Here is a 27,668-nt window from a genome sequence, read left to right as displayed (position 1 = left end):
CTTAGAAAGCAGAGGCATGATCACAGGTGGGGTACACAGAGAAATCCTTAGGAAGGAAGGAAATAAGGAAGAAGGGAGGGAAGGAGGGGGAGAAGGGAGGGAAGGGAGGACGGGGTTAGATACCCAAACCAAATTCTCTACAGAAAATACTAGGGCCAGATTGAGGCAGCTTAAAAGCAGATGATAGTCACCTGCCTGTCTTCAAAGGTAGAGCTGCTGAGACCATAACAATCTCTTTGTAACTACATGAGATTCAATGTACAAAAACACAGAAGGAATCAGAGTGAAAAAATAATAATGATAATGGACAAACCAGCAAGCTTAATATCAGTTCCCTAAAGAACCAAAAAACCCTAAAATAAAAGGCAGTTAAGTACTGAGAAATGACACTTGACCTCCAAAGGTTGAAGAGAATGAGGTTTAGGGCAAGAAACCAAATACAACTTGATAAAGGCAGAGAGACAAACCCCTGAAGCTATTTCTGGCTCTTCACAAAAAGCACAGCAAAGAGCAATACAAATACTAAGGGGCAGGTGTATAACAGAAGCCACCCAACTGCTATGTTTTATTACATTTAATCGGGGTGTGTGTGTGTGCACGAGAGAGGAAGCACCACAGCACATGTGTGCATGACAGAGGCTGTCCTGTAGGAGTGGGTTCTTTACATCTTGTTGGTTCTGGGAATAGAACTCAAATAAAAAGGCTTAAAACAGGTGCTATTACCCACTGAGCCATCTTATTAGCCCTTAAGATCTATTTTATAAATACGTTTAACATTTTCATAAACCTAAAATCTAATTTTATAAATCTCCCAGAAATTACTGGGTATGGAATGAAATTCCCCCACAATATTACCTGAGGCCACTCTGTAACAGCAATGCCCTAGAGTACATGACTCCTGACCACCAGAAAGGCCAGGACATTTGGTGAGCTAACCAGTTTTGAACTTCTATCCTCTGCATAGCTATTTATTTAAAGACTTTAAGGAGCTGAAGAGATGGCTAAGCAGTTAAGAATGCTGACTGCTCTTCCAGAGGTCCTGAGTTCAATTCCCAGCAACCACATGGTGGCTCACAACCATCTGTAATGGAATTTGATGCCCTCTTCTGGTGTGCATGAAAATAGAACACTCATATACATAAAATAAATAAGTAAACAAACAAATCTTAAAAGAAAAAAGAAAAAGACTTTAAAAAATTCCTCACAAACCTGCTCTCCCATTACTAAGCACACAGCTCTCCCTCAAAGTATACCTCTAAATAAGAAATAAGCTCTAAACTTTTCAACTCAGAAGTAACCAGAGGGATAGACATATTACAGCAAACCACACTTCACTGTGTACCAACTCATTATTCCTCTTGCTCTAACAGCCTTTTCCCAAAATCTTGAATCCCTTTTGAGAAAAGACCCAGATCTACAGAGACACACAAAAGAAGCAAGGTGCCTCTATCTGAAGCCTTGCCCTGCAAGTCCCAGGGCACCAGCTTGTAGTACTTAGCTGGTTACCTAAGTCACCTTGACCTATCAAATAAAGCAAACATGACGGGGCATTTTAGCAATGTGTACCCTGCAGTGGATAATCCCCAGCAAACCTTCCCTTCATAGACCCTCTTTCTCAGTTTGGTCCCTTAAATCTTTAAAACTAGAATTTCAAACAAAACTCTTTTTCAATGAGATACAGGTTTTCTTTCTTTTTGAGACAGGATGTCATGTGGCCCAAGCTATCTAGTACTTAAAATTCTCCTGCTTCAACTTACAGAGTTCTGGCAATATAGGCATGTACAACCACAAGAGAATGAGGATCTAGAACCAAGGCATGGTTCTAGAAGGCAGGGCTAAGTGGGGTGAGGGGCACAGCCAAGGACCCCTTATACCCGGGATTATTCAAACCTCCTGAGTCCATTTTCACTTAAGGCATCTATCTACTCGAAGCACATATCTTAAATTTGTCTGAACGTATAAGCAAGCCCTTTTCATGTATCACCAATCTTCCTGTTTGAACCTCCCATAAGAGGCACACTCTTAAGAATGCCTTGATCTGCTTATATCTAGACTCAGCTTTAGGACAAATTCTCAATTCAGTCATTGTCAATGTAACAAAGCAATCAGCAAAGGGCAAATAGCACAGTATCTGATAGATCTAGGGATCTAAGCATCCAGAGCCCTAGTCCTATAATGTCTGAATGTCAGTTGGGTGTGGTTGTACATGCTTTTAATTCCAGCACTTGGGAGGTATAGAGCCTTATCGCTGAGTTTGAGAGGAGCCATGAGTTCCAAGACAGTCAGGGTCACAAGGAGAGACCAATCTCAAAGAAATAAAATAAATAAAAATCTGAATCTTTTCTGTTTGGGAACAACCACCTTCTTGCCTCATCCCCAGAACCCCCTCATTCTATAGGATTCCCCCAGCACACAGGAGCCCAAGAACCAACATAAAACAGCACCCCCAGTAGTTCAAATCTCTACTCACATTCAGAACATCTTGCCTAGGCTGTGGAGGCTCAATACATGTCAAGAGCCTGAGCAACAAATCCATGATAGCAGAAGTTCCTATGTGCTTTATAATCAGATCCACAAAATCACGCTTCTTTTTCAAGAAATCCACAATCTAAAGAAAAACAAATAAAACTGAAAGATGCATAACTTGAGACATACATAGAGTTACCTACATTCATCAAATCCTGCCAATCAACTTAAGAACAGGCAGTTACTGAATCAGCAAATACATAGTAAATCTGGCAACCAATTGCAATATTAAATTCAAAACCCTTAAATAAAGTCATCTCCTAAATCAACAGGCATCTCCATTACAAATAAAGCCACCTAAACTTTGCCTTTCATTTATTTTCATTGTTCATTCTCTAAGAACAGGTATTAAAAACCCCCACAACCCTGCAAACAGGTAAAGAACAGTCTATTAGAGATGGTTCAGCAATTAAGAGCACTGGCTGTTCCTATAGAAGACCCAGGTTCAATTCCCAGCCCCATGTGGTGGCTCACAACCACCTGTGACTCCAGTTCCAGGGGATTCAATACCCTTTTCTGGCCTCTGTAGGCACCAGACATATATATGGTGCACATACATGTAGACAAAACACCCATATACATAAAACATTTAAATATATATATATACTACTTTATGAAACAATCCTATTCGACTTAAAATATCTAATATTAAAAACAAAGGGAGATTCAAAGCAAAGATGTTTCTAAGTAGCTAACTTGCCTGGTCCACTAGGTGATTTAGGCTGCACTGCTGCATGTGTGACTAACAAGAGGTTGGGAAGAGGGGGCCGTGCTGAGTGGGAAAAACCTACAAATGAAAAGGATGCTCTGTCCTGCACAGCTTCCTATGTCTTATCTGTGTCTGTGAGCCCAGAGCCCACAGCATCTATTACTAAAACCCACCACACATCCTAGGAGAGCTTCGCAAGTTTTTTTTGCCAAAATTTTTCACTAAGCCCTGGAAGGTGAAGATTTATTGTTCTAGATGAGAAATCCTAGGCTCTCCTACAACTAAAAGGAAACTGTCCTGGGAGTTAAACTCAGATCTGCATGCTATTAGAGTCACAGGACTTCTGCTGAGCTGCACAAAGAAGCTTAACAGCCAAAACAGCTAGAACTACAACTGCCAAGTAACTTCAAAGTGAGTCAGTGCACTGTTTGTGTAGACAACTAGATGAACCTCTTCAAGGAGTGGCAGCCATGCAGCCATGCCATTCACAGCTGATTCCTACAGAAGTCTTTGAAAGAAAGGATGAGAAGAGGAAAAAGTCACACGTGGCCAAACTACCCCACAATTTCATAGCAGAAACTGTTCCTACAGCCCACAGGCACAAACCTTAGCTGGTGCTGTGAACAATACAGCATGAACCACAAGGTCTATGCTTTAGGTTTTGTTGTTAATAACTGTTAATAACAGTTGAACACCCTGTTCTAAAGGCTAGTTAAGCCATGTGACTGTGCATTTATGACTTCACTGGCAGTGCCTAAGTCCCAACTAACACTACCAAACAACAGGAAACAAGCTTTTGTCTTTTGACAAAAGCAGCTACACAAGTAACACTGCTGTACTCCCATCATCATCCAAGAGATCCTAGCTGGAGAAACAAGAACAACCAGGTGTTAGGACTCTTCATTCAGGATTCAACTGAACATACATCATCATTATCAGACAGATAATAGAACTGACTTTGAGCCCTAATGTCAATAACATAGAGACTCAGAAAGTCTTCCATATTTTTTCATGGTTTATCTTATATACACCAGAAATCACAGCTTAGGTCTCAACAGCAAATGTAAGGATAAAAACATAATGAACCATGCCTTTTTAATGGAGGTACCTATCTCTGAACTAACTGTGCCAGGGTATGGGATGGTTTGCAACTGCCAATAATACTTTGATTTCTATGTGGAGGATAGAATGAGAAACAATCTACACTACTAAAACCATAACTTGGGGATCGTAACTCGAGGCAAAGGATCGAACTTGGGAAAGTTGCCTTATTCAAATAAAAACCTTATCTGAACAAAATGAACACCATCTTTCTAAAATAGAACATGGATCCAGCCTTAACAAAGAACAGAACATAATGGGCCCAAAATAATTTCAGTCCTTTCATGTGTGCTGACCGCAGAACAAGACCAAGTAAGTAACTGAAGACTAGTTCCACCATCAAGAACACCAGGTCTGACTGGCTTGACCATGTTCACCTCTGCTTGCTGCAACTGATAATCTGTCAGCTTGCACTCAGCATCTGCTGCTCTAGCTGATTCTTGGAAGTGAGCTCTTGCACCCTTTCACAACAATATCCACTAGAGCAATGGTTCTCCAATTCCAACAAGCAACATTGTTAACTGAAAAATGCACTAAAACCCTTACTGTCAAGACCCCCTGCAAAGCAGGGGGAGGAATCAAGAACATGCAGTGCTTTAAAAAAATAGGTCTCAGGTGATGATGGTGACACTGATCCAAAGGTCACACTTGGTGAACCACTCCTTGGGAAATGGCATTTCCACATAACTCTGAATTAGGAGGGAAAAACAGGTGTCAAGAATATTGAGGTGTGTATTTTAGTGAAGCTAAAATAAATGACCACTGTATAGCAAGCACTAGTCAGCTTCATTTTCAGGAATACCTGACTCTAGCTTTTCTCAAGATCATTATTTGAGAACAGCTAAGCCAACTACTAAATCCAAAGGGTCACTAGATAATGTACTCAGATTCAACCTGCTACTCTCACAAAGATGATTCTGATTACGTGTCTAGAAGAAATCAAAGAATGCTAACAAACAGAGCTGAAGCCCTTCCAAGTGTATGTCAAAGGAGAAATAGTCTTTAATGTGTAAACCAGGTTGCTCAGACTGCTAAAGACCTACAACACACTCTCTTGTAGAAAATGGACTTCAGGAACACTGCAGCAAAGGTTCCTGGTATCACCCTAGGGATACACAGCCCAGATACTTACCTTTGGAAACAGTATTTACCTGTTCTGGTTTTCTGCTGATAAGAATACTTAGCACCTTGCTGAAGAAACTGGCGAGTAGTGGGTTCAAGGGGGACTCATTTAGGAGGAAGCTATACAATTTCATTAGCAAGGACTCATCTTCCCCCAGTCTATCATTCATCTGGGAGACATCAGATGTGAGCAACTCACAAGATATATTTGGATACCTAGAAGAACAGGACATTACATTATCATCTAATGGAAACAGTTTATCATATTATGTACAGCACACACCAGGAAGGTCTCCTAAATTTCTATCAAATCATCAAATTCATCTACAAGGAATTAAAAACACCTTCAATCCATTCCATCTAACCTCTAAGTTAAAAGACATTTTCTACTTTGTCTAAAAAATTGCCTTTAGATTAAATGTTAATAAGAATTTGTTTCTGGGCTGGAGAGATGACTCAGAGGTTAAGAGCACTGGCTGCTCTTCCAGAGGTCCTGAGTTCTAGTTTCAGCACCACATGGACCCATTAACCATCTGTAATGGGATCTGATTCCTGGGTGTGTATGAAGACAGAGCACTCATATATGATAAACAGATAAATCTTTTTTAAAAAAATAATTTGTTTTAACACAACTACAGTGCACGAATAGGATTCAAAAGCCAAGTATGCCACATTTTAACAGAAGAATTTCTCAGTGAGGGTGCAGTGTCCTGACACAGTCTGTGTGGACAGAGAAGTGGCAAGCTGAGACAAGTTAAGGGTGTCTGGATTCCAGGAAACTAGTATCCACAGCTGTGGCAATGACGTGAGCCTGCTGTAGGTACATGAGCAGGCCACTTCTCAGTTTAGGTGGGTTACAAGTGGTATGATAAAATTCTGATAAGCTAACAAATTTTCGGTCTTTACCATATCTAAACAAAACACCTAGCATGGTATACAGAAGGGGTAAACAGGACTCCAGCCTGAGGAAAGAATGCTACACACACCTTCAGAAAAGAGCCTTCTGTTAGGGGTTGCTCTGGTACTGTGTATTCAAATGCTAAATTCTGAACCCCAAGATCTGGTTGCCAGTGATGAGCAGATTCTCATGTATAACACTTTGTTGTATAAACCTTGCTCCCCAATTTAAAGCTATTGGTTAAGTAAATGGAGCTCTAGCCAATTACTGAGGAGAATAGAGGTAGGCGGGGCTCAGTTACTGGACTAGGGATAACAAGTAGGGACCACAAGGAAAGAAAGGAGGAAAAAAGAAGACAGACGAAGGAGAGAACAGGAGGTCTCCATTAGATGTGATGGACCAATTGCTTGTGGCTGAATGAAATGCCCTGAGGATGAACTGATGGAGCAGAAATAACCCAAGCAAGACTCAAAAAGAAGTACTTGGGGAAAACAGCTGGAGAATTAACAGTCTAGCCTATAGAAAAATAGATTAGGGGTAATTTGCCTAATAATTGGGCTAAAGCTGATTTTAAAAATCCTTAGGACTCTGCTTTGATAACTGGAGGCTGGCTAGGTCATAGTAATACTAATAGAATTAGTAAGTAACATCTTTAAACCATTTAGAACAATCCAGGATCTTGTGAGGCTAGGGACATTCAAGAACCCAGCCACTTGTCATTCTTTACTGTGATCTCACTCAGTAGGCTACCACATATAACTCCTCACAACTCCATAAAAACCTGCAACCTCAACCATGTTTGTCTCTGACAGCCAGACCACTCACTCTGAAAATCAGGCAGTAATATGTTCTCCATGTTCTCTGAACTGCCAGCTACCTCTCATCATGGGAGACTAAAAGAGACTCATCAGGCAGCACTGTATCTACCCACAGTTCCCTTCTCTGTTCTACATATTCTTCCATCAACCCGTCAGGCAGTAGCCCAGGTTATTCACGGGAATGACAAGCTCAAAGGCTGATCAGGTTAAAGAGGAGACAAAACAATCACAGTGACCATATGATACACAACAGAGGAAAAGACTATGGGCTGGCGTGTGTGACACATGTGAAGGTATCCAAGGCAAGCAGGTAAGCACTGTACCCAAAAGGGGCTGAGGTAAAACTGGATAAACAGCATGAGACTTGAGACTATCTCAAAACAAACAAACACAAACAAAACAAAAAATTCAGGAGGAAGACAGAAAAGGAAACAGAATTGCAGGTATGTAGGCATGTTGACTCCACTACCCAACAGCTGTCTTCTGGAAGGTTCTGCTCCATTGGTCTCCCCTATACTGTAAAACAGGCATTCATCAATGCCACAGCAGACTTCTCTACTGTAACCACTACCTAGGGACAGAAATACACAGTGGCTACATCTGCAGCTATGAAATTCATACAAGGGTAACGTCCTGCCTTGTCTACTTTCCAGGGGTACACTGTCCTTTTCCCTCAGTTTGTAGGCTTGAAACACATGATGAGGAGGCTAGCATCAAAAGGTGTTTAATGAGTGACTGCAACTTTACTCTCTGTTTTCTAGGACAGTGGTCAACCTTCCTGATCCTGGTACCCTTTAATATAGTTTCTCATGCTGTGGTGACCCCCAACCATAAAATTACTTTTGTTGCTACTTCATAAAGGTAATTTTGCTACTATTATGAATCCTAATGTAAAAAAAAACCCTGTTTTCCAATGGTCTTAGGAAACTATGAAAGGGTCATCTGTACCCCAAAAAGGTCATGAGCCACAGGCTGAGAAGCCCTGTTCTAGGATAAACTGCAGAAAGTTTGCTAATTCCTCCTATGTGCTATAGCACAGGGCCTTATACTAGAAAGCCCACTCCTTTGGCTGACATCCTATTTACTGCATCATTCCTGACAGTGTACACTAAGATCACCATTCCTTCTATTTAGGAAAACAAATAAAACACCTTCACTTCTATGTCTGCCTTTGGCTACCATGTGTTCTCTTGCTCTCTTGCTGAAAAGTGACCTGAAGGAGATGTCTTGGCATGTCTTTCACTCTTCTTCAGAACTCTTTCAGCCAGGCTCTTAGGACCCAAATCAATGGGATTGATACTGGCATATTGCAAACTTGGGGATTCATACGGCAGCAGTTTCTGATCATGCTCTCTTTCCTCCTTGAAGCCTTTCTTCAATGGTTTTCTGGATAGTAGCCACTACCTGTTTTCCTCTTGCCCTGGCTACTCCTGAGTCCCTGTGTGAAATCCTGAAACAGTTAATAGCTTCTATCAGTTCCACAGGTGACCTCAGCTAACTCCATACCTTCACATGGCACCCATCCACCTGCTGATTCCCTGTCTCTATTCCATACTAACCAGGCATCTCAAACTTGACAAGGCTGAAGCCAAATGCCCGACCTACCTTTCCCTAGACATCTATCCTTAATGTTACAGCTACTCCACCTTCAGTTATCCTAGGTAAAACTCCAACTGTACTTCCTTCACAACCTTCCCTCTTGACCTCACACTAAGGTGGCCCTTCTGTTCCAACTTCATTTTATATGTCTAGATTCTAACCCAAATAGATTACTGAGACCTTTCTATGCTGATCGCTACCAGCTTCTTAACTCACCTTTCCTTTCTACTCCAGTCCCCCAATGCCTAGACCCTCAGAGTGGGCAGAGTGAACAAGGAACAACAGTCAGGGCACATGAACAGTCAGGGCTCAAAACCTTAGATGGCTTATTTTCGAGGATGTTTTGACCTCGACCCTGTTCCTTTTTCTTCTGGCTCACCTCCAGTCATGAGGCTGCCATGTTGTTACACTTAGGGTATACAAAACACTCATGCACTTTAGAACACTTGTGAAGACACACACCTTTGGCCTGGCTGTACCTTGTCAAACACTTACAATGACAATTAGCTCAATTCCTGCATGGCTCCAAGCAAAGGCTTCCTCCAGAATCCCTTCACCCACCAACTGTCCTAGCCTGCTTTCTTCTCTGACAAGCTGTGGTTTACATCTTACTCTGACTCGCCCAGACCACAACGATCTATCTTAACCCTAAAAAAGCCTCAGATTCCTTCTAAAAAGCCCTCCATGCTAATATAGATGGCTCAGGTCACCCAAAGTACACCCCAATAGTGGCCTTGCCTGGGCCAGAGGCATAGCAGATAAAAGTACTGGTCCATCCAACTCAACTACTGCTCCTCCAAATGGGACCATCCAGTACATCCAGGGGGCTGTGTGAGAGAGGGTACCTGCTTTTGCAGTCTTACACACAACACAGCAACACAAAGCAGCATCACTGCCAAGCTTTCAGATACATACAGCAGCCTTTTCTTTCAGTAAGTAAGCACTTCACAAAGCATGTGGCATTAGAACAAGTAATTTCATCCAGAATGTGAAGACAAACCCAAGAAGGGAAACCACTTGTCTGCTCACAGCTTACATAAAGAGAGGGCCACACCACTCCAGGTGGCTTGATTGCAGGCCCACTATTCTGGACCTATTACCATATCACCTCCACTTCTGACCTGGATAAGCTCTATCTAACTTATATGTTAGCACTGTGGAAGGAATTCCAAAGCAGCAAAGTGTTTAAGAGAACAGAGACGTGTGTATTTTTATGCTATACATGTTTTTCTTCCTTTATAAGACATCAGTCTCCAATGATTGTTGAGTATTAAATTTGAAGGCTAGTGGAGAACAGAATCTTGAGAATCCAAGCACCAATAACTTTAAAGGCATCAAGAAGTACTCTGCTGACAGTGTGGGGAAAAATCTCAATAAGAGGCAGAAAAGGCAGCTTTTAAAACCACGATTCCTGGTACTCTGGTGTCTACTTAATGGATCATAACCGAAGTAAGTTTGTTTCTGAAGTTTATTTCCAGTGTGAAGAATGTGGACCACTTTAACAATGTTGGCTATGGAAATAACTGCAACCCCAATTATTAATGTGCCCATGAACATGCTCAGTGTTCCCAGAGAAGTGACAACATTAAAGGACTCTCATTTACTGTGCCATGCTGTTTATATGCAGATTCAATTGAACTAGCCACAGTAGGTAAACCCACTCTGTTTTATTATGTCATTTCCTGCTTAAATATAGCTTTACTGCTGTTCACCAAGACCCATGCAACCCATACCTAAAACTCACGCAAGGAGGGGCTAACCTTAATATTTGAGCAATGCTCTTAAAAGCCAAGCTCTGACTAAACCTTAAGGCAATCTTATCTGGTCATAGACTTCTGGCTTCCTATCTGGAAAGTGAAGAAGACACTTGAATGTTTTACTAATATAAGAAGCTTGTTTGTTAATTATAAAGCAAGTTGTACTTCTGACAAAGATTCAGAACATTTTAGATGCCTGTGACTCACTGGAGTTGGCTCTAGAATCGATTATGCGCCCCATAAAGCATGTAGCACTTGACTATCTTAACTTGTCAATAGCTAATAGTGGCTCTAGGGAATTCTTAAACAGCAAACGTAACCATTTTCTACCCCACCCTAAGGTAAAGACGCCATTTTCTTACTTGTATCGGATCTTCTCATCCATGTCTTGAGGTGGCTCTTCTATAATGAACGAGACTAAGTCTTCCAGACATTCTGCTTTTAACAGAAACTCTATGAGCTTGCGGTTCTGTGCTTTACATTCCTGTAAGACGTCCTCCTCGTCCATTAGCTCCTTCAATGTTACATCTTCTCTCTCTAGAAGTGTGTCTATGTGGGATGATGAGTGAAGATCAAATTTCCAAAACATGCTGTTCTAAACAAGATAAAGAAAGATTTTCATAAAATTCTGGCTTTACTAATTTTCTACAAACTGAATTTCAGTTCAATTTTGATCTACAATGCCAACTTGGCATTGGCACAAAAATAAAGCAGTTTCACAATGAACCGACAAAATGATTTAATGAGTAACACTGGCAGTATTTTTTCTTTCTTAAAAAAAAAAATCTTTAAAGAATTTATTTATTAGCTTTCTACATGACCTGCATGGAATGGTCATGGAAGCCAGAAGAGGTTGGTGGATGCTCTAGAACTGGAGGTAACAGATGTTTATGAGCCACAAGTGGGTACTGGGAACCGAAATTAGATGTTATCACTCCATCCCAGAAAATATTTTTAGTTGACTAAAATGTTGAAAATGCTGAATACAAGAGCTTGGAAGGATTTTAACCTGTAAAAATAATTCATCCAAGCCAGGCTGGCACATACCCAATATTCTAAAATTTGTGAGAGTGAGGCAGAATGATCACAAGTTCTTGGCCAGCCTGAGCCACACAGCAAGAATCTGTCACCTCCACCCCCCCCAAAAAAAAAAGTAAGAGGAAAAGTAATTCATTCATACTTTAAGAATTTTTATGCTGGCTAGGCACAGTAGCCTGCACCTTTAATCCCATCACTCTAGAGTAAGATATGAAAGGGTCTCTGTGTGTCTGAGGATGGCCAGGTCTACATAGTGATCACAAGAATTCTATACAGAGGCCCTGTCTCAAAAACACAAAACAAACAAAAAGAATGCTGAGGGAGGACACTGTGGCTCAGCAGGAAAGGAGCTTGCTGACAAGCCTGAAGACCAGAGTTTGATCCACAAACTCTAAGGTGGAAAGAACTAGCCTTTTCCAAGTTGTCTTCTAACCTCCACAAGCATGTTGCCATTAATTTAAATACTTTTTTAAGCAAAAAATATTTCATACCTCACATTCTACCATTTGGCAAGCTGAAACAAGAAAATTACTGCATGCTCAAGTATAGCCTGGGTTAAGGGCAAACTGGAGGGGAGGAGGGGAGGAGGGAAGGAGGCAGGCCGGCAGAGAAACTGAGAAACAGAGACAGAAACGGAGACAGAGACAGAAAGCAACTCTTTTTTTGAAGGAAGAATAGATACTTCAGAGAATTGCCATCTTCAGCAAAAAATGACAAATAAAGAGACATAACCAGAACTTTCTTTATTACAGAGAGCATGAATCCCCACTGTAAAGCTGCAGGTGAGTTCATTAGCTAAAAGTCTGAGGTCACAAAGTACCAGAAAAGAACTAAACCAGAATTTAATTATTGAAGTCACTAAAAGAAACGACTGACAGTCAACCTCCAACAACACTTTATATATAGTCTTTCCTCAACTTGGTCTCCATGCCCACAACCATGAAATGAAATGCCTGTTCTTCAATGCACTCATTTGTTACTCATATGGAATGTGAAGGAGGTCTCAAAGGCCACTTCTAACCAGAAAGTAGTAACAAGATGCAGTCATCCAGCACAGGCCCCCACAGCAACAGAACCACTCAAGGTATGTTAGCCTCTGAACAACTCAGAGAGACTCCCTTGAGAGTGTGGTAAGTCACAAGGCTACCATGTGCCCAAACAAAAGTTCTCCATCAGCTACAGCTTAGCCACCCACCCAGTCAAGTACATCCTGACAGGACTACCACCAGAAAAGCTCACCAATATCTCCATGTGTAGAGAGCTTTTGGGGTCACTTGGCAGAAAATCTGACATTGGGCCAGGACATGAAGTAGGGCTACTTCAGGCAGGAATTTGACATTAGGCCATGACAGGGAAGTAAGCTCAGGCAGGAATCTGATTTTAGGCTAGAACAAAGAAGTAGGCTTTGGTCAATAATGTGACTTTGGGCTAGGACAGAGAAGTAGACTCAGATATTGATAAGCCCTTAGAAACAGTGATCACAGGACTTTATTGCCTCTTGCGTGTTCCTTGACTATTTGTGTTTATTGTCTTGCTTGTTTTCCTTAACCTAAAACTGACCTTATTACTTGCATATAATTAAAATGGCATAAAAGCAGACTAGGAAAAAAATAAACCCACCTCAGCCTCAGAACTGGCTGGGGTCATACTACAATGTCGTTTAGTTGTATTTTTTGTTTTTAATCCTCACTCCTGCACTAGAGAACCTGCTGACTGAGCTGGCTTGGTCATACATGTTCTTACAAGCAAAGGGAAAGAAGAAAAGGGGAAGGGCACAATAGAGAGTTGGATCTAGGTTCATTTCCCAGCACCCACACAGGAGCTCACAACTGTCTGTAACTCCAGTTCTAAGGGATCAGACACCCTCACACAAACATACATAAAGGCAAAACATCAATTTTCATGTAATAAAAATAAATTAATTTTTAAAAAGGAAGGGGGTGCTCATTTCGGCAGCACATATACTGAAATCGGAACGATACAGAGAAGATTAGCATGGCCCCTGTGCAAGGATGACACGCAAAAATTCATGAAGCGTTCCATATTTTTAGGGTTGCATGTTACTCCCTAACACACTACAGAATTCAGACATAGTTTCTGTGCGGTGGTAGGTTTGTGCTTTTTTTTTTTTTTACCATCCTGTCTTCCAACTTTCAGCCAATGTATGGTTATCCAGTCTATGTGCCAAAGGCAGCCATATTTCCCACGACCTGTTCAGTTCTGCCCTGACACTAGTTTCCAGCTGCCCACTCCTAATGTACACCAGTCAAGACAGAATAAAATGTGAGTTGTCCGGTGAATGAATGAATGAATGAATGAATGAATGAATGAATGAATGAATGGGGGGGGGGACAAGGAGAGGTTTTCTTTTTTATATTCCCAAAGAGAAAAGGGAGAGGTTGTCCTTGTTTAGGGGCACAAAGTCACACTATCAATATTATCTAAAATCTTCTACTAGAGTAGCTGCTGTTCATTTATTTGTAAATCTTTTAAAAATCACAACTTTTTTAAAGTGTATTTTTACAGCTTCACTACTCCAGAGTTATGAAACAAAAGATCTTTCAATATTTTCCTGGGCTGCCTAAGAGCCCATCAAAAGAAAAACTCAGAGCACACAGGCTACAGATGGCTGCAAACTGTGGTTACAGCTCTAAATTATGAATCAAGCAGATTTACCCACAGCAAGTAAAACTGCCCAAATCATATTCTTAGTCAGGAAATGCATCAAATATAGGATTTAGGGGAAAAAAAGATTAGTTATAATAACATAAGAGCAGGATGGGTTAGCAAAGACACCCAACACAACACAATTAAGAATGGTTTTGACAGTTTTTAATAGGGTTAGGTTTGAGCAAAGAATGAAATTGGAGAAAGGAATGTGATAGAGATCATCCATCCATCTGTGGCCCACAAAACCAAAAGTATTCACTATCTGGTCATTCACAGAAAATGCAGTGTCTTCCAACCTGTAAAAAGTTCCTCCTGAATCCATCCAGGCATCTATCTACCCCAAGGTCCCAACCTGCTCTGCCGCAGCTGTGCAGCTAGCCTGCTCTGCCCTCTTGAGTACCTCCAGGGCATTCAGCTGCATACACAGGTAGGTATTGGGTAGATGAAAAATTCTACTATGCTGTGCCATTAATCAGAAAGCCTACATACAATGCCCACACACACACACCTTACATTTAGCTTTGCTAATGACCAGAATGGTCCTAAAAGCTTATATAACTAAAAACAAAAGAGGTCTTGATTCTCAAGTTGACACATGGTAGAAAGCTACCTGGAGACCTAATCCTTGCCCAGGCTGTTACAATCCACTCAAAACAATATGCCCATTGTCCAGAAGGGCTATAATGGCTTCTAACCCCCTAACCCAAAACTTTTGAAGTATTTATCTAAAATAAAAACTATTTTAAACATAAAATTTAACACAGAGAAAAGGAATTATTTTAACATTTATTATAAAGTGATTGATTCCTTCATCACCACACATTAAGAATATAGAAGTATATACTTCTACACAGTTTATGTTCTTCAAATTGCGCACGTCACTATCTCACCAAAACTCAGGCATGGTAAACTCTCCTAGCAAACATCACCTGTTCTACAGCAAGCTGAATGGACACAACCAGCACTGGTAAAGTAGTTGTCCCTGGGTTGGTATCCTTTTTTAAGTTAAATGAAGTTAGAAACAACAGTTACAAAGTTCAATCACCCTTCCTCAAGTAAAATGCAGCTTTTTAAAAAGTATAACTATTCTAGTAGGCTATGGTGGTAAATACCTTTAGTTTCCACATTTGAGAAACAAGAAGAGATGGGCAGAGCCTCTGTGAATTTGAGGCCAGGCTGATCTACAGAGCAAATTTCCAGCTGATTAGGGACCCTGCCTCAAAAAAACATAAACAAAAATCAGGGATGGCAGCCTGAGACTATAATCACAGCACTTAGAAAGCCAAACCCGGGGCTGGAGAGATGGCTCAGCGAGTGGTTAATAGCACTGGCCGCTCCTCCAAAGGTCCTGAGTTCAATTCCCAGAAACCACATGGTGGCTTACAACCTTCTGTAATGAAATCTGATCCCCTGTTCTGGTGTGTTTGAAGACAGTGACAATACATAAAATAACTAAATCTGAGAAAGGGAGGGCGGGAGGGAGGGACTGTGCAAGGCAAGGCCGAAAGACTGTAAGCTTTAGTTTAGCCTGGGCTACATAGCAGGGGATCTTGTCTTAAAGACCAACAACACAAGCCAAGATTTGCAATAAAACTAGAGTCAGAATTAACAATAAAAAAAATATTGGTGGTGAGGGAGAAAACAGTTGAGATAGAATCTCACGCAGCCCAGTGTGGCCTCAAACTTAGTATGTAGCTGAAGCTGACCTTCAACTGATCTTCAAGCCTCTTCCTGAAAAGTGCTAGGGGTTACAGGTATAAACCCATCATGGACCTAACAAAGTGTTTGCAGGACACATGAACATACTTTAAATCCACACTTTTGCTGAGTAACACTTACATATGGATAAGCAGGAACTCAACCTCCCTTAGGAAGGCTGGACAGCAAGGTGAGGTTTTTTGTGGGAGACCGAGGATCCCTTTACCAAGATTGTAGGCTTCTTTTACAAATTGAACCAAGAAGAGTTTGAAAATGTTTTTCCCCATGAAAGGACTAGATATTTTAAGCAAGTAAGTCACCAGGGAGTCACCTGACCCCACAGATGATCTCTGGTTTTCTTTGTCCCATAGTGAAAACTGCAATCTATCCACACAAGAGCCTAAGAACCCATCTCTTGAATAAACCTATTCATTTCAGATGGAGGCTTTCATTACAGATCCATTAAAACTGTTGCACTAGTTTCATACTACCAAGGTTGGCTCAGAAAGACAATCTAGGACATGAACCTTTCATTTCAGTGTGTCAGCACTGACTGTCTGGGAGATGTGGACCTCATCTGCAAGAGATGTGAGAATACCAGTCTATAGGCTCTGTAAGGTCCTGCTCACACAATATCAGCACATCCAAGTAACTTAAGCATGGCGGACTGACAATCACTTGCTTCCATCAAGTAACAACAGTATCCTATCCTTTGTGTGGGCTAGTTTTATGCCAACTTGATACATAGAGTTATCTGAAAGGAAGGAAACCTCCATAAAATGTGGCTGTAAGGCATTATCTGAATTAGCAGTTGATGGGCGGTTCCATTCCTGGGCTGGCAGTTCTGGGTTCTATAAGAAAGCAGGCCAGTAAGCAGCATCCTCTAAGGCCATCAGATCCTACCTTCAGGTTCCTGCCTTGTTTGAGTTCCTGTCCTGACTTCCTTTGATGATCAACAGCTATATGGAAGTGTAAGCTAAATAAACCCTTTTCTCCCCAAATTGCTTTTAGGTCATGGTGTTTCACCACAGCAATAGTAATCCTAAGTAAGACACCTTTGGTACCTCTACAGTGCCAGTAAGAATCCACAGAAACCTATCACCAGCTGCAGGGCTGTGAAGCTTGCAGTCCTGAGACTTCATCTCAATACTTTAAGCCTTAGCAGCTCATCACATTAACTATCTATCAGATGCCATAAGTGGAAGATATTGCTCATCAACTGTTATGCAAAAAGACAACTAAGGATCAATTTAGCCTGTATTTTCAAAAACTGCAGTCAAGAGAACACACAGCCCTACAGGCTGTCCAATTAGAGTTTGAATATATAATCATGAAAAGCATGAATTCAAAAAACTATGTTTATATAGAAGTAACACAACATGACTGTCAAAGGGGGTATCAATGATACCAAATACTAAATTTAAAACACATACTATCAAAAAAGCTCCTAGTTTCTCTGAAAAGAGAAACTGTTGATGACTGCAGTGTGAATGAACTATGGACTGCAGAAATAACAAGAAATACATTATCCCTCTGAAGACCTCTGCTTCGGCAGAGCACTCCTCTCTTCAGGAAGAAGTGGGGTTCTCAATCTAATTTCCCAGTCCATATCCTGCCCTGTGGGACAGCTATATCCAAGACTGTTTGGACACAAAACAAAAATGCTATCTCCAAAATCAACTCAAGATGGTAACGATTTCAAGAAACCAACAGTAAAGCATTAAAGGAAGCCCTGAGCACAGGGTTCTGTGAAACTGCACAGTAAAATGCCAGCCCAGCCAAATCTGTCTACATAGTTTCAGAATTAGCCAGTCCCACTGTAGTCCTTATGATTCCAAGTCCAGAGGGAACATTACAGCAAACCACCAGGCTTGCAGTAAATATTACTAGGAGAACTTCAGCTGTAATGGTTGCAGTCACCTAAGCACCTGAACACAACAAACAATACAGAAATAGAAGCAGCTGCTTCTTCCCAAGTAACACACAGAAAAAGCCTCAGAAAACAGAATGTGTCCAAAACTTTTAACGTTGTTTTAAAGAGTGTTATGAAGGGAATATTTCGAAATTCCAATTACACATACACTTACATATGTTTTTAAACCATGGATGCACATACTTCCCCAATTCAATCTCATCCCTATGTATCCCAAGTCTCCTTTCACTCCTAGCCTGAGTGAGACCAACCTAATACAAACACCATGTGAGCCACATCTAAGTGTAAAGTCTTTAGTAGTCACATCAGAAAGGTAAGAGAGGACTAGGAGGACAGTTCAGTAAATAAAATTTGTTCATTACACAAGCCTGAAGATCTGAGTTGAATCTACAGAACCCTGTTAAAGTTTGCTCTTTCACCATCTATTGTAATACTAAGTGTGGGGACCCTTCAAATCTGGTTATCCCAGAGATAACTTGGTCCCAAGTTATTTCTGATTGGCAAATAAAGATGCCAACAACCAACAGCTTAGCAGAAGAGACATAGGTGGGATTTAGATTTCGCAGGCTTGGGAGTTGGTGAGGACCATGAGGAATGAAAAGGTACAAGAGGAGAAGGAAGGAACCTTCATGGGTTAGGAGTCAAGAGAACATAGCCCTTTGGGCTGTCCAATTAGAATTAAGAGCAGCCCAGATGAAGCATAGTAATAGCTCGGGATATCTATAAAAAAAAAAAAATTCTAACAACATAGAGAATAGTATCTGCCCTGCTCTCTTATATTGTTGTTTAAGGCTTATTGTAAACATAAAGGTTGTGCGTACCTTTCATCTGGGAACTTAAATAACAAGGACAGGGTAGAAACTTCAGGCAGAGATTAAATATTTTCTACAACAGAACCCAAGTAAAAGAGTCCAGTTTATAATCCCAGCATAGGAAAGGTGAATCCATGGGGCTTGACAGCTAGCCAACCTAGTATCAAGTACCAGAGCAGCAAGAGATCTTGTCTCAAAACAAGGTGGTTCCTGTGAAATGACACCCCAGATGGTCCTCACACAGCCACACATATGCACACACAAAAATAAAAAGTAAGAAACCTGTGGAAATCTAATGTATATTTTACACTTGTATAGCACATGCAAATTGAATTTCTCAACTTGAAGTTCTCAAGAGCCACATGTCACCTGCACTGTACTGTGCAACAATGAGACCTGACTAATTATTGCAGTCACTAACCAAAAGATCCTCTTGTAGTACTAAATTAGTCCCTCCAATTGATCCACAGGCAAAGTTAGTTATTAATAATTTTTCCAATAAAGGTCAAGGGAGACAAGGCACAGTAAGACATTCCTGTACTCCTAGCCCTTGGGAAGTAGAGGCATGGAAATCAGAATGTCAGCCACAAGACATTAGCTGAGCCATCTCTCCATCTCCAATACAATGCACTCATCTTTTTTTGGGAGGAGGTGGTGAGGAAACAAGAGTCTGGAGACATAGGCCAGGCTGACTTCCCACTCCATGTTGTCCTGCTTTCATCTCCAAAGTACCCAGATTCCAGGGGAGTGGCCAAAAAGACATTTCCTTGGAAAAGGCAGAACAAACTCAGTAACAATAAAAGTAACAGCCTGTTACTTTTATTGGCTCCTATACAGATTTTTCAAAGGTATCAAAAGCAACCAGCTTTGTCATATCTCTACTTTCTTTTAAGAAAGGAAATAAAGGAATTAAATCCATGTAACTTTGTTATTACTGTTGAGACAGAATTTTTCTGCTGGCTGTCCAGGAACTCAATTTATAGACTAGGCTGGTCTTGAACTCAGATCCACTTACCCCTGGCTCCCTAAGACTGGGATAAACACACCTGGAGCTATGTAACTTTTTTTAAAGATTTGTTTATTTATTATATGTAAATACACTGTAGGTGTAGTCAGACTCACCAGAAGAGAGCATCAGATCTCATTACAGATGGTTGTGAGCCACCATGTGGTTGCTGGAATTTGAACTCAGGACTTCTGGAAGAGCAGTCAGTGCTCCTAACCGCTGAGCCAAGTCTGCCATGTAACTTTTTAAATGTTAATTTACACTGCATCAATACTACAGGAGTAATATAAATGGTACCAACTTCTTAAAGAGTCAACAGAAAGTCTTAGCAGATAAAAGAAGTAAAACCTCCACACAGCAAAGATGCTCTGTGTAAGACAGTCTGCCACAAGAATCCATTATAAAAATAAGCCTCAAAAAGGAGTGGAACCAGGCATATAAGTAAGTGATATAGTCTTATGACCCCACACTCAAGAGGTAGTAGGCATATTGTAGGTATATAGTAGAGAGAAAGAAAGTGCTCCAAATCTAATCGCAAAGATAGAAAGGAGACTCATGAGGCTTCAGCAACCCTGCAGCAGGCAAACAGGCCTTGAGGACCAGAAGGCAGAATGAGAAAGGGCAAGGCCAGGCCAGGCCAGGCCTTGAAGAGGTCAGCATGAATGCACAGCACAGCTCAGGTTTGCTGCAGAACCAGAGCAATCCAAGAGTTTAGTGAGAAAAACAGACATCATACCATCGAGAGTAGGGACCACACACATTACTTTTCTGACTTTCAGAAACATCAGTGAATGTTAGTGGACAATGACTTCCTAGACAGACATACTGAAGCTGAGCTAGTACTCACTCTAGAGGTTATGTTACTACTACAGAGATGGGAGAGAATAGAGCCTGAACCAAAAGGACTCGGGCCAGAGAAGATTCTGCAATGGCTCAATTCAAACAAAGCTTTTTTCTAACTGCCATGCCTCCCTCACTGCCAACAAACTTCTAAATTGTTAAAGCCTAGTCTCCCCTTTACATTCCTGACTGCACTTTAGTACTGAATGACAGACTTACTGTTAGCATGTGAAATGCTTAACTGCCTAAGAAACACAATGCTCAAAGAGCAGATGCCTCACACGACACAGTCCAAATGTACCTGTGTGATACAAAACAGTGAGTGAGGCAGAAAATCTCATTGTACAGCTCATTTTATGCTTTAAAAAAAAGAAAAAACTCAAACCCCAGAAGTCAGAGAGGTAATTAAGCAGAACTGGCTCTTCCAGAGGACTTGGGTTCAATTTTCAGTACCCACATAGTGGTTCACAACTATCTGTGACTCCAAAGAATGTGATGTTTTTGTTCTGGCCCATGACAGATATACACGTAGTTCAAAAACATACATGTAGGTAAAACACCCATACATACAATATAAAATAATGGAGGGGGCATGGCTTTAGAGGTTAAGAGCACTTGTTGCTCTTCTAGGGAACCTAGGTTCAATTCCCAGCACCAACATGGTGGTCCACAACCATTCTTAACTAAAATTCCGGGAACTTTAGTGTTGCCTTCTGACCTCCTCTGTCATATGACATGTACATACATCCAGGCAAAGTGGCAAAGCCTGGCATGTTGATACATACTGCTACTTCAGAAGACTTAAGCAGGAGAATTATTTAAGTTCGGGAAGATGAAGCCAGCCTGGACAACATTAGGAGATTCCATCTCTTTAAAAACAAAACAAAACAAAAAAACCAAAAACAGAGAGGGGTAAAAGGAGTCTTGGGAGTAAAACAAAGAAAAGGACTACAACCAAGAAAAATCCAGACTTACTTTTTTGCCAACTAATTCAAATATTTCAAGGATGAGAGTTTGTTCCTCTACAAATATTCATGTTCAACTTGAATGAACAGCTAGCTTCTCCTTCCAGGGGAGTTGTCTAAGAAGCATATCCATTAGACAGTTTTGTCGTTTTGAGAACATCACAAACTCAGGTGGCATGATGTCACTGGGTAATACACTCCTATGGAACTACTGTCATGTACATGGTCTGCTGGTGTGGAAACCCCATTAAACAGCCCACAACTAGTCATGGGAAGCTGTTTCTGTTTTGCACAATTTCAAAAGCAACAGTTATGTGTATGAGAAGAATGAGCTACTCGTAACAGGAATAGGAGGTTCTTGGTTTTATTTTAAACTGAGGTTGGACTGGAAAGGAAAGGGGTAAGTAAGAGCAATGGCAGACTAGGAGCAAGGTTCTCCCAGAAACTTATCAGAGAAAAAGAAACAAATGTCTTCAAAAATGGTATGGATTATTTATTCTGAGGGAAGGAAAGCTGCACATGCCGGAACAGGAGTAGGGGTGGGGTTGGGGGTTTCAGAGAATGGGAACTGAACCTAGAATCTCTGGCATGCTACAAAAACACTCTACCACTGAGTAGTCTAAGCCCTACTACTTAAAATTTTATGTTCATTAATGTGTGTGCGCACACTCATATGTCTGCCTATATATATATCATATCCCTGAAGTTCTGTGGAGGCTGCAAGTGTACTTGATCCCCTTAGAATTAGAGTTAAAAATGGCACAGAGCAGCATAATGTGGAACATAGGAAGCAAACCTATGTTATCTGCAAATGCAGCAAGGGTTCTTCTATTTTCTTCTTTATGTATTTATTTATTTACATCCCAAACACTGCTCCCACTCCAGATCCCTCTCTCAGAGTCCAGTGAGTTTAATCATGGTCACTTAGGAACATGGCCATCTCACCAGTGACTACACCATTGTAGTGTAAAAAGCAAATGTCTCTTTCTCTCCCAGCAACCACTAACTGCCTATGATTTCCCCTTGTGAGCCCTTTCAGCCTCTGTGGCAGTATGTCTAAGGGCACCACCATCTTGTCCAGATCTTGTGCAGGCAGCTATAGCCAGCAAGGGCTGGAGCTATCTCTCCAGCCCACAGTCCTAGATTTTTTTAAATCTCCATGTAGCCAAGGTTGAGCTCAAAATTAAAACCCACAGTCCTTGGCTGAGAGATGTACATATCACATCCAGTTTGGAATATACTATAATCTACCACCTTAGTAGTAAACACAAAAAAAAAGTAAAATGTTATTTTCCAAAATTAATCAAAGAGAGCTGTCTTTTGGACATGCCTGGGCCAACTCAAATACTGTAAAATAAAATCTCTGATACTCATGAAATTTGTGGCTGCAAAGACAGTCTTAAAATTTGTCTAGGGGAGAAAAACTCACAGAAACAAAATCACAAAATAAGAAAATAAAATATACTAGCCTCCTCTAGTTGTAGAGGATACTTCAGAAAGAGTAGTTCTGCAGACTCCCACACTCTCAAGTAGACCCTCAAAGTATGCTTCACAAAAAAGGCCAACACACAGGAAACAAGAAGCTAAGATACCTTGAAAGAGAGGAAAAGAAAGGAAGATACATACAGAGGATATGGAAAAGCTCAAGAGCAACATATCCAGAGGTAGGCAAGAGGTACAGATTCTAGATAGAAATGTATCTCAATGACAACAGCGGACAGGTTGCTGATATATCTGACTTTACTGAAAAACGCTGCAAGAGTCAAAGCTTTAAGGAATAATTAACTAAATACCTACACTTAATACTGATTCCAGGTAAAAGGTGTGTTTGAACTGTTAGAAGATGAAGAAGGATGTATGGACAGGACAGATCTAACCTCCTCTGCATAGCTAAGATGGAGTAAAGTAGGAATACACACAGAGGCACTTAGGTCACTGATGTGAACAAAGCTGACTAAGCAGGCCCAAGTATGTGTGGAAGGTAGAAGTTGACAAGAGGGTGTCACTGCGTTTGTCACAAACCTGACACTCTTTGAGGTTTTAGCCTAATAGTCTTCATGAAACAGCCACAGGCAGAATATTTTTCAAATCAGCATAGAAAAAAAACAACTTAAAACAGAGTCTGCTGTGGCATGCTACAATTCAATATGGTAGTTAGATCTACAGCTTTAAAAAAAAAAAATGACGAAATGAAGCATGAGACCTAGAAGAGGTTTAGTTGAACAAATTTATAAATTTATAAAAATGTAAGTTAATTAAAACTATAGCCACTCTATAACTGTTTGTCAGCAGGTACTGGGCAATGTTTGAGTTGTCATACCCCTGCACCAAGTGTGTCCACAGTGAGATACATGCACTTCTTAGGTGTATATCATTAGTTTCTGACTTGTTCTGCTACACAGAAGCTACTGACTTACCAATGTTAATCTTTTGTTTTGTTTAGGGTTTTGTTTGCTTTTTGAGTCAGGGTTTTTCTATGTAGCCCTGACTATCCATCCTACAACTTGCTCTGTAGATCAGGTTAGCCTCAAACTCAAAGAAATCTGCCTGCCTCTGCCTCCTGAATGCTAAGATTAAAGATGTGTCCACCATGCCCAGCTCAGCGCTAAGATTTATTTTGACTTTTTAAAGCCCAGGGCCAAGAATGAATGAATTTTTTCTGAACAAGAATAGTTCTTGTGCAGTTTCTGAACAATAAATGGCTAAGGAAATTATGATAGCCAGAGGAAGTTCACACACAGAAGTCACAGGACAGTGACATACAGACTCAGTTGAGAAAATGGCAAAGGTGGAGTACCACTATGAAAACTCAAGGGCCACCTTTTTCTGTTGTGCCTCTGTGTCCACATGTGTGGGGATCAGAGGCCAACTACCATGTGAGTTCCAGGAATCACACTTGCTAGGCTTTACCCTTCTACTGCTCAGGACAGTCTTTTGTACTGTTACTGCTCTGCCTCTTGTCTGGGTGTGTCACTTCCTTTTTCCTTTTGGCTGGTCTGTCAATGTCACCTGGTGGGTCAGAGGCTAAGAGAGCCAAGGGTGTCTGGCAGATCATAGGCAAAACAACATTCTGGATGCCTGGGATCAATCAACTGGTGTTCAGAATCAGTCATTACAGTTCCACACTGTGGGATTGAATGGGCAAATATACTACAAATGTCAAAGGCCTTGAGACAATGTCAATCAGAAGATACAAAAGGAAGCCATCAAGGAGGAGCTTAGTTCTAGAGCCAGCAGGAATTCTGAAATGTACATGGTCAGTCTCACTGAGACATATGTTGGATGCCATTTGTTGTATTAATTATTTATTAATAAATCCCTGTTCAGGGTTTGCTACCTGCCCAATGGTTTATGTTCCTGAATGAAACACTCACACAAACACAACCTTCATATTTAATATGCCCTATGAAGCACAACAGCCTAGCCTCTATGCTGCTAGAACCTACCTCCTGCCGATAACTGAGTTATCACTTACTAACTCAAGTGTCCCAACTTGGCCACTCTGGACCCATTTGTGATGCCCTCTGGGCCACATACCTTCTTTGTCCAGAGCCTAGGGCGGATCCTTGCTTCCCTACTTCATGAAAGCCTCTGTGTCTTGCCTCTCTCTACACTTTCCTAAATAGCTGCTCTCCTCCTTCCTTTCCTCCTGGTCCCACCCAAGCCCAGGAAATCCTAAAATCGAGCTTCTGTCTGTCCTCTCAGCTACTGGCTGCTGGCACCTTTATTTACCAATCAGAACCAACAGGGGGCAGGTTTCCAGAAGCTATGTTCAGACCCTCTAGTGCAGTTTTTTGAGGAACATAATTAGCATTTGTAAAACAAGCAACTTTACACTGAGGCAAGGTTAAATAAATATGCAAAGTCAATCTCTGAGCTTTAATCAATAGTTCCAGTAAAGAGTTAAAGCAATTATATTCCTAAACATGTGAGGCAGCTGGCTAGAAGCCACTGGTACCTAACACAGAGTTAGGCAGCCTGAGTCAAAGGCCTCTACTTCACTCCAGCTTTCAAATATTGGTTGCTCCTTAGTGGCCAGCTCCATATCTACTGGAAACAAGTACCCACTGAGTTCTAGAGATTCCTAGATAACCAAAGTCAGCTACATCAGCTGCTGTTTAACATTCTAAAAACACCATAGTACTACACACTCTCCAGTGCAGGTTGACTGCCCAGACCTGCTTCAGAACACGTACCTGATTTCTTACAGACAAGAATCCCAGAAAGGAAATACCTGATGATTATAAGAGTCTTACCTTTCAAACCAAGGTTAAAACTAAAAGAAATGTTTTCTTCTCTGTGGCTCCTTGCCCATTACAGGTTATCCTGGTGACAGCTATCTTCCAAATTACATTAGCAGATTATCAGGAGTAAGAGAGAATATTGTACGAAACAGAAGTGTTCCTGTAAAGACAAAAACAAAACAGAGAATCACATATGTTGTGTTTTGATCTGGTGACAGCTGCCATTAAAAAAAAAAAAAAAAAAATACTGGCTCACAGAACAACACTTCAGAGAAGTAAAAAGCTCAAATTGAAGCTTTTCTACGAGAACATGGAAAAACCCAGATAATCCTATACTAGTTTTTATTCCACATTGAAGAATAACCTGGAGATATACACAGGTGCCATGGCAGCACAGTCAGTGACTGTAGAACCATATCCTTACTATCTATGAAATGACCTAAAGCTGACTACAAAGCACTGTACTTTAAATATTAAGCAAAGGGATGGAAAGATGGCTCAACATATAAGAGCACTAGATGACACACAGCCATCTACAACCCCAGTTCTATGGGGAGCAAACAACCTCTTCTGGCCTTTGCAAACACACACACACACACACACACACACACACGTACACAAAACTGGCATTAAATCTGTGTAGTTCCAAGTCCCTCAGCTATTCTGTAATAAATTGTAACACCAACAATAACCACCTATTCTGTTCACTTGTAGACAAAATACCAGGCCCACTCTCAGACTCCTAGCAGTATCACTAACACAATGTCTGTATCCTTATTCAAAGGCAAAAAGCAAACACACTGTTGTCAGTTGGGTCCATACACTGTCTAAGGATCTACACTTCAAAGAAAGAGCCTTTGTTCAAGAGCTTATAGTTTTTCACTTGGACTGTGTCTCTGCTTCATTTCCTATTGCTGTGATTTAAAAACAAACAAAAACCCTGAACAAAAGAAACTCAAGGGAGAAGGAGCTCACTTCTGCACACAGTTCAAGACTACAATTCAACATGGAGAGAAAGTCGAGAAGACAGAAGCTTGAAGCAGCCTGGTCCATAGATGAGTTCCAGAACAGCCAGGGCTGTTACACAGATATATTATGTCTTGAAAAACAAAAAGAGCATCACAGCAAACATAAAAATGCAAAAGAAAACAGAAAGACTGTACAAATATACAATACACATTTAAAAAATAATTGCTACCTCCAGAAAGATCAAATAATGTATCACTAAACACCAGGTGCCACTAACAAGAACACAAGGGGAAGGAAGGGGGCTTCAAAATGTAAAACTTCAGAGCAGAAATTAAAGATTAAATAGAAAGGTTATAAGATAAAGAGAGCAGTATTGAGTATTAAATAAATAATTGGAGGTAATTCAGTACTGAGTATTAAAAAAAAATAATACCCAAGAGATCCTAAAGAAGATTTGTGCAAGTGCTGTCAAAGTTCATGATCCAGCCACAAAAGGTAGCTTGGGGCTTTTACAGAGACTCAGAAAGATAATTTTTTGATTTTTGGGTTTCTTGAAGTCACACTAGAAAGCTGGAAAAGTACAGTTTATTCTCCTCTAGGGGGCTTACTGCCATCTGCTGCCTACGCCCAGTCCTGGGCATCCTCTAGCCTCCTTATAATCTAATTTAGGATAGTCCTGGAGGCTTGTAGCCTCCATACAATCTGCAGTCTCGGAGACTTGCTGATTAGTAAGTTCACCCTTTCTATTTCTTTCTGCGCTATGACTGGTTGGTTCCCTTCCCTAACCCAGGCTTCTCGTTTTCATGTAAAATTACCATTTGGCCATGCACTGCTTTGGTCCTTTTTTTCTCTTGGTCTACTTGCCCTTTCAATTCTTTTCCTCTCTCACTTCCCCCACCTCTTCTCATGACCCATTCAGTCTAGACCCTTCTACATCTCCTTTTTGGAACTCTTCCTCATAGC

General features: G+C 40.9%; 1 protein-coding gene across 6 annotated transcripts in view; it reads right to left on the bottom strand.

The window, feature by feature from the left end:
* Window positions 1–27,668, bottom strand: part of PPP6R3 (protein phosphatase 6 regulatory subunit 3) — a 105,110-nt gene that overhangs the window by 55,531 nt on the left and 21,911 nt on the right. For 5 of the 6 annotated variants that reach the window (XM_080912382.1, XM_080912385.1, XM_080912386.1 and 2 more), the window contains 4 exons: window positions 25,749–25,896; window positions 10,893–11,125; window positions 5,488–5,674; window positions 2,471–2,608 (listed from right to left, as the gene is read on the bottom strand). In XM_080912382.1, the coding sequence (XP_080768508.1) occupies window positions 2,471–2,608; window positions 5,488–5,674; window positions 10,893–11,119 (552 nt within the window). In that variant the 5' untranslated portion in view covers window positions 11,120–11,125; window positions 25,749–25,896. The remainder of the gene's footprint in view (window positions 1–2,470; window positions 2,609–5,487; window positions 5,675–10,892; window positions 11,126–25,748; window positions 25,897–27,668) is intronic. The other variant, XM_080912384.1, reaches the window with a different exon arrangement.

The sequence above is a fragment of the Micromys minutus genome (genome assembly GCF_963924665.1).
Source record: "Micromys minutus genome assembly, chromosome: 2".
NCBI lineage: Eukaryota > Metazoa > Chordata > Mammalia > Rodentia > Muridae > Micromys > Micromys minutus.
Note: the sequence above shows the minus strand (reverse complement) of the source record. Positions and strands in the feature narration are given on the sequence as shown.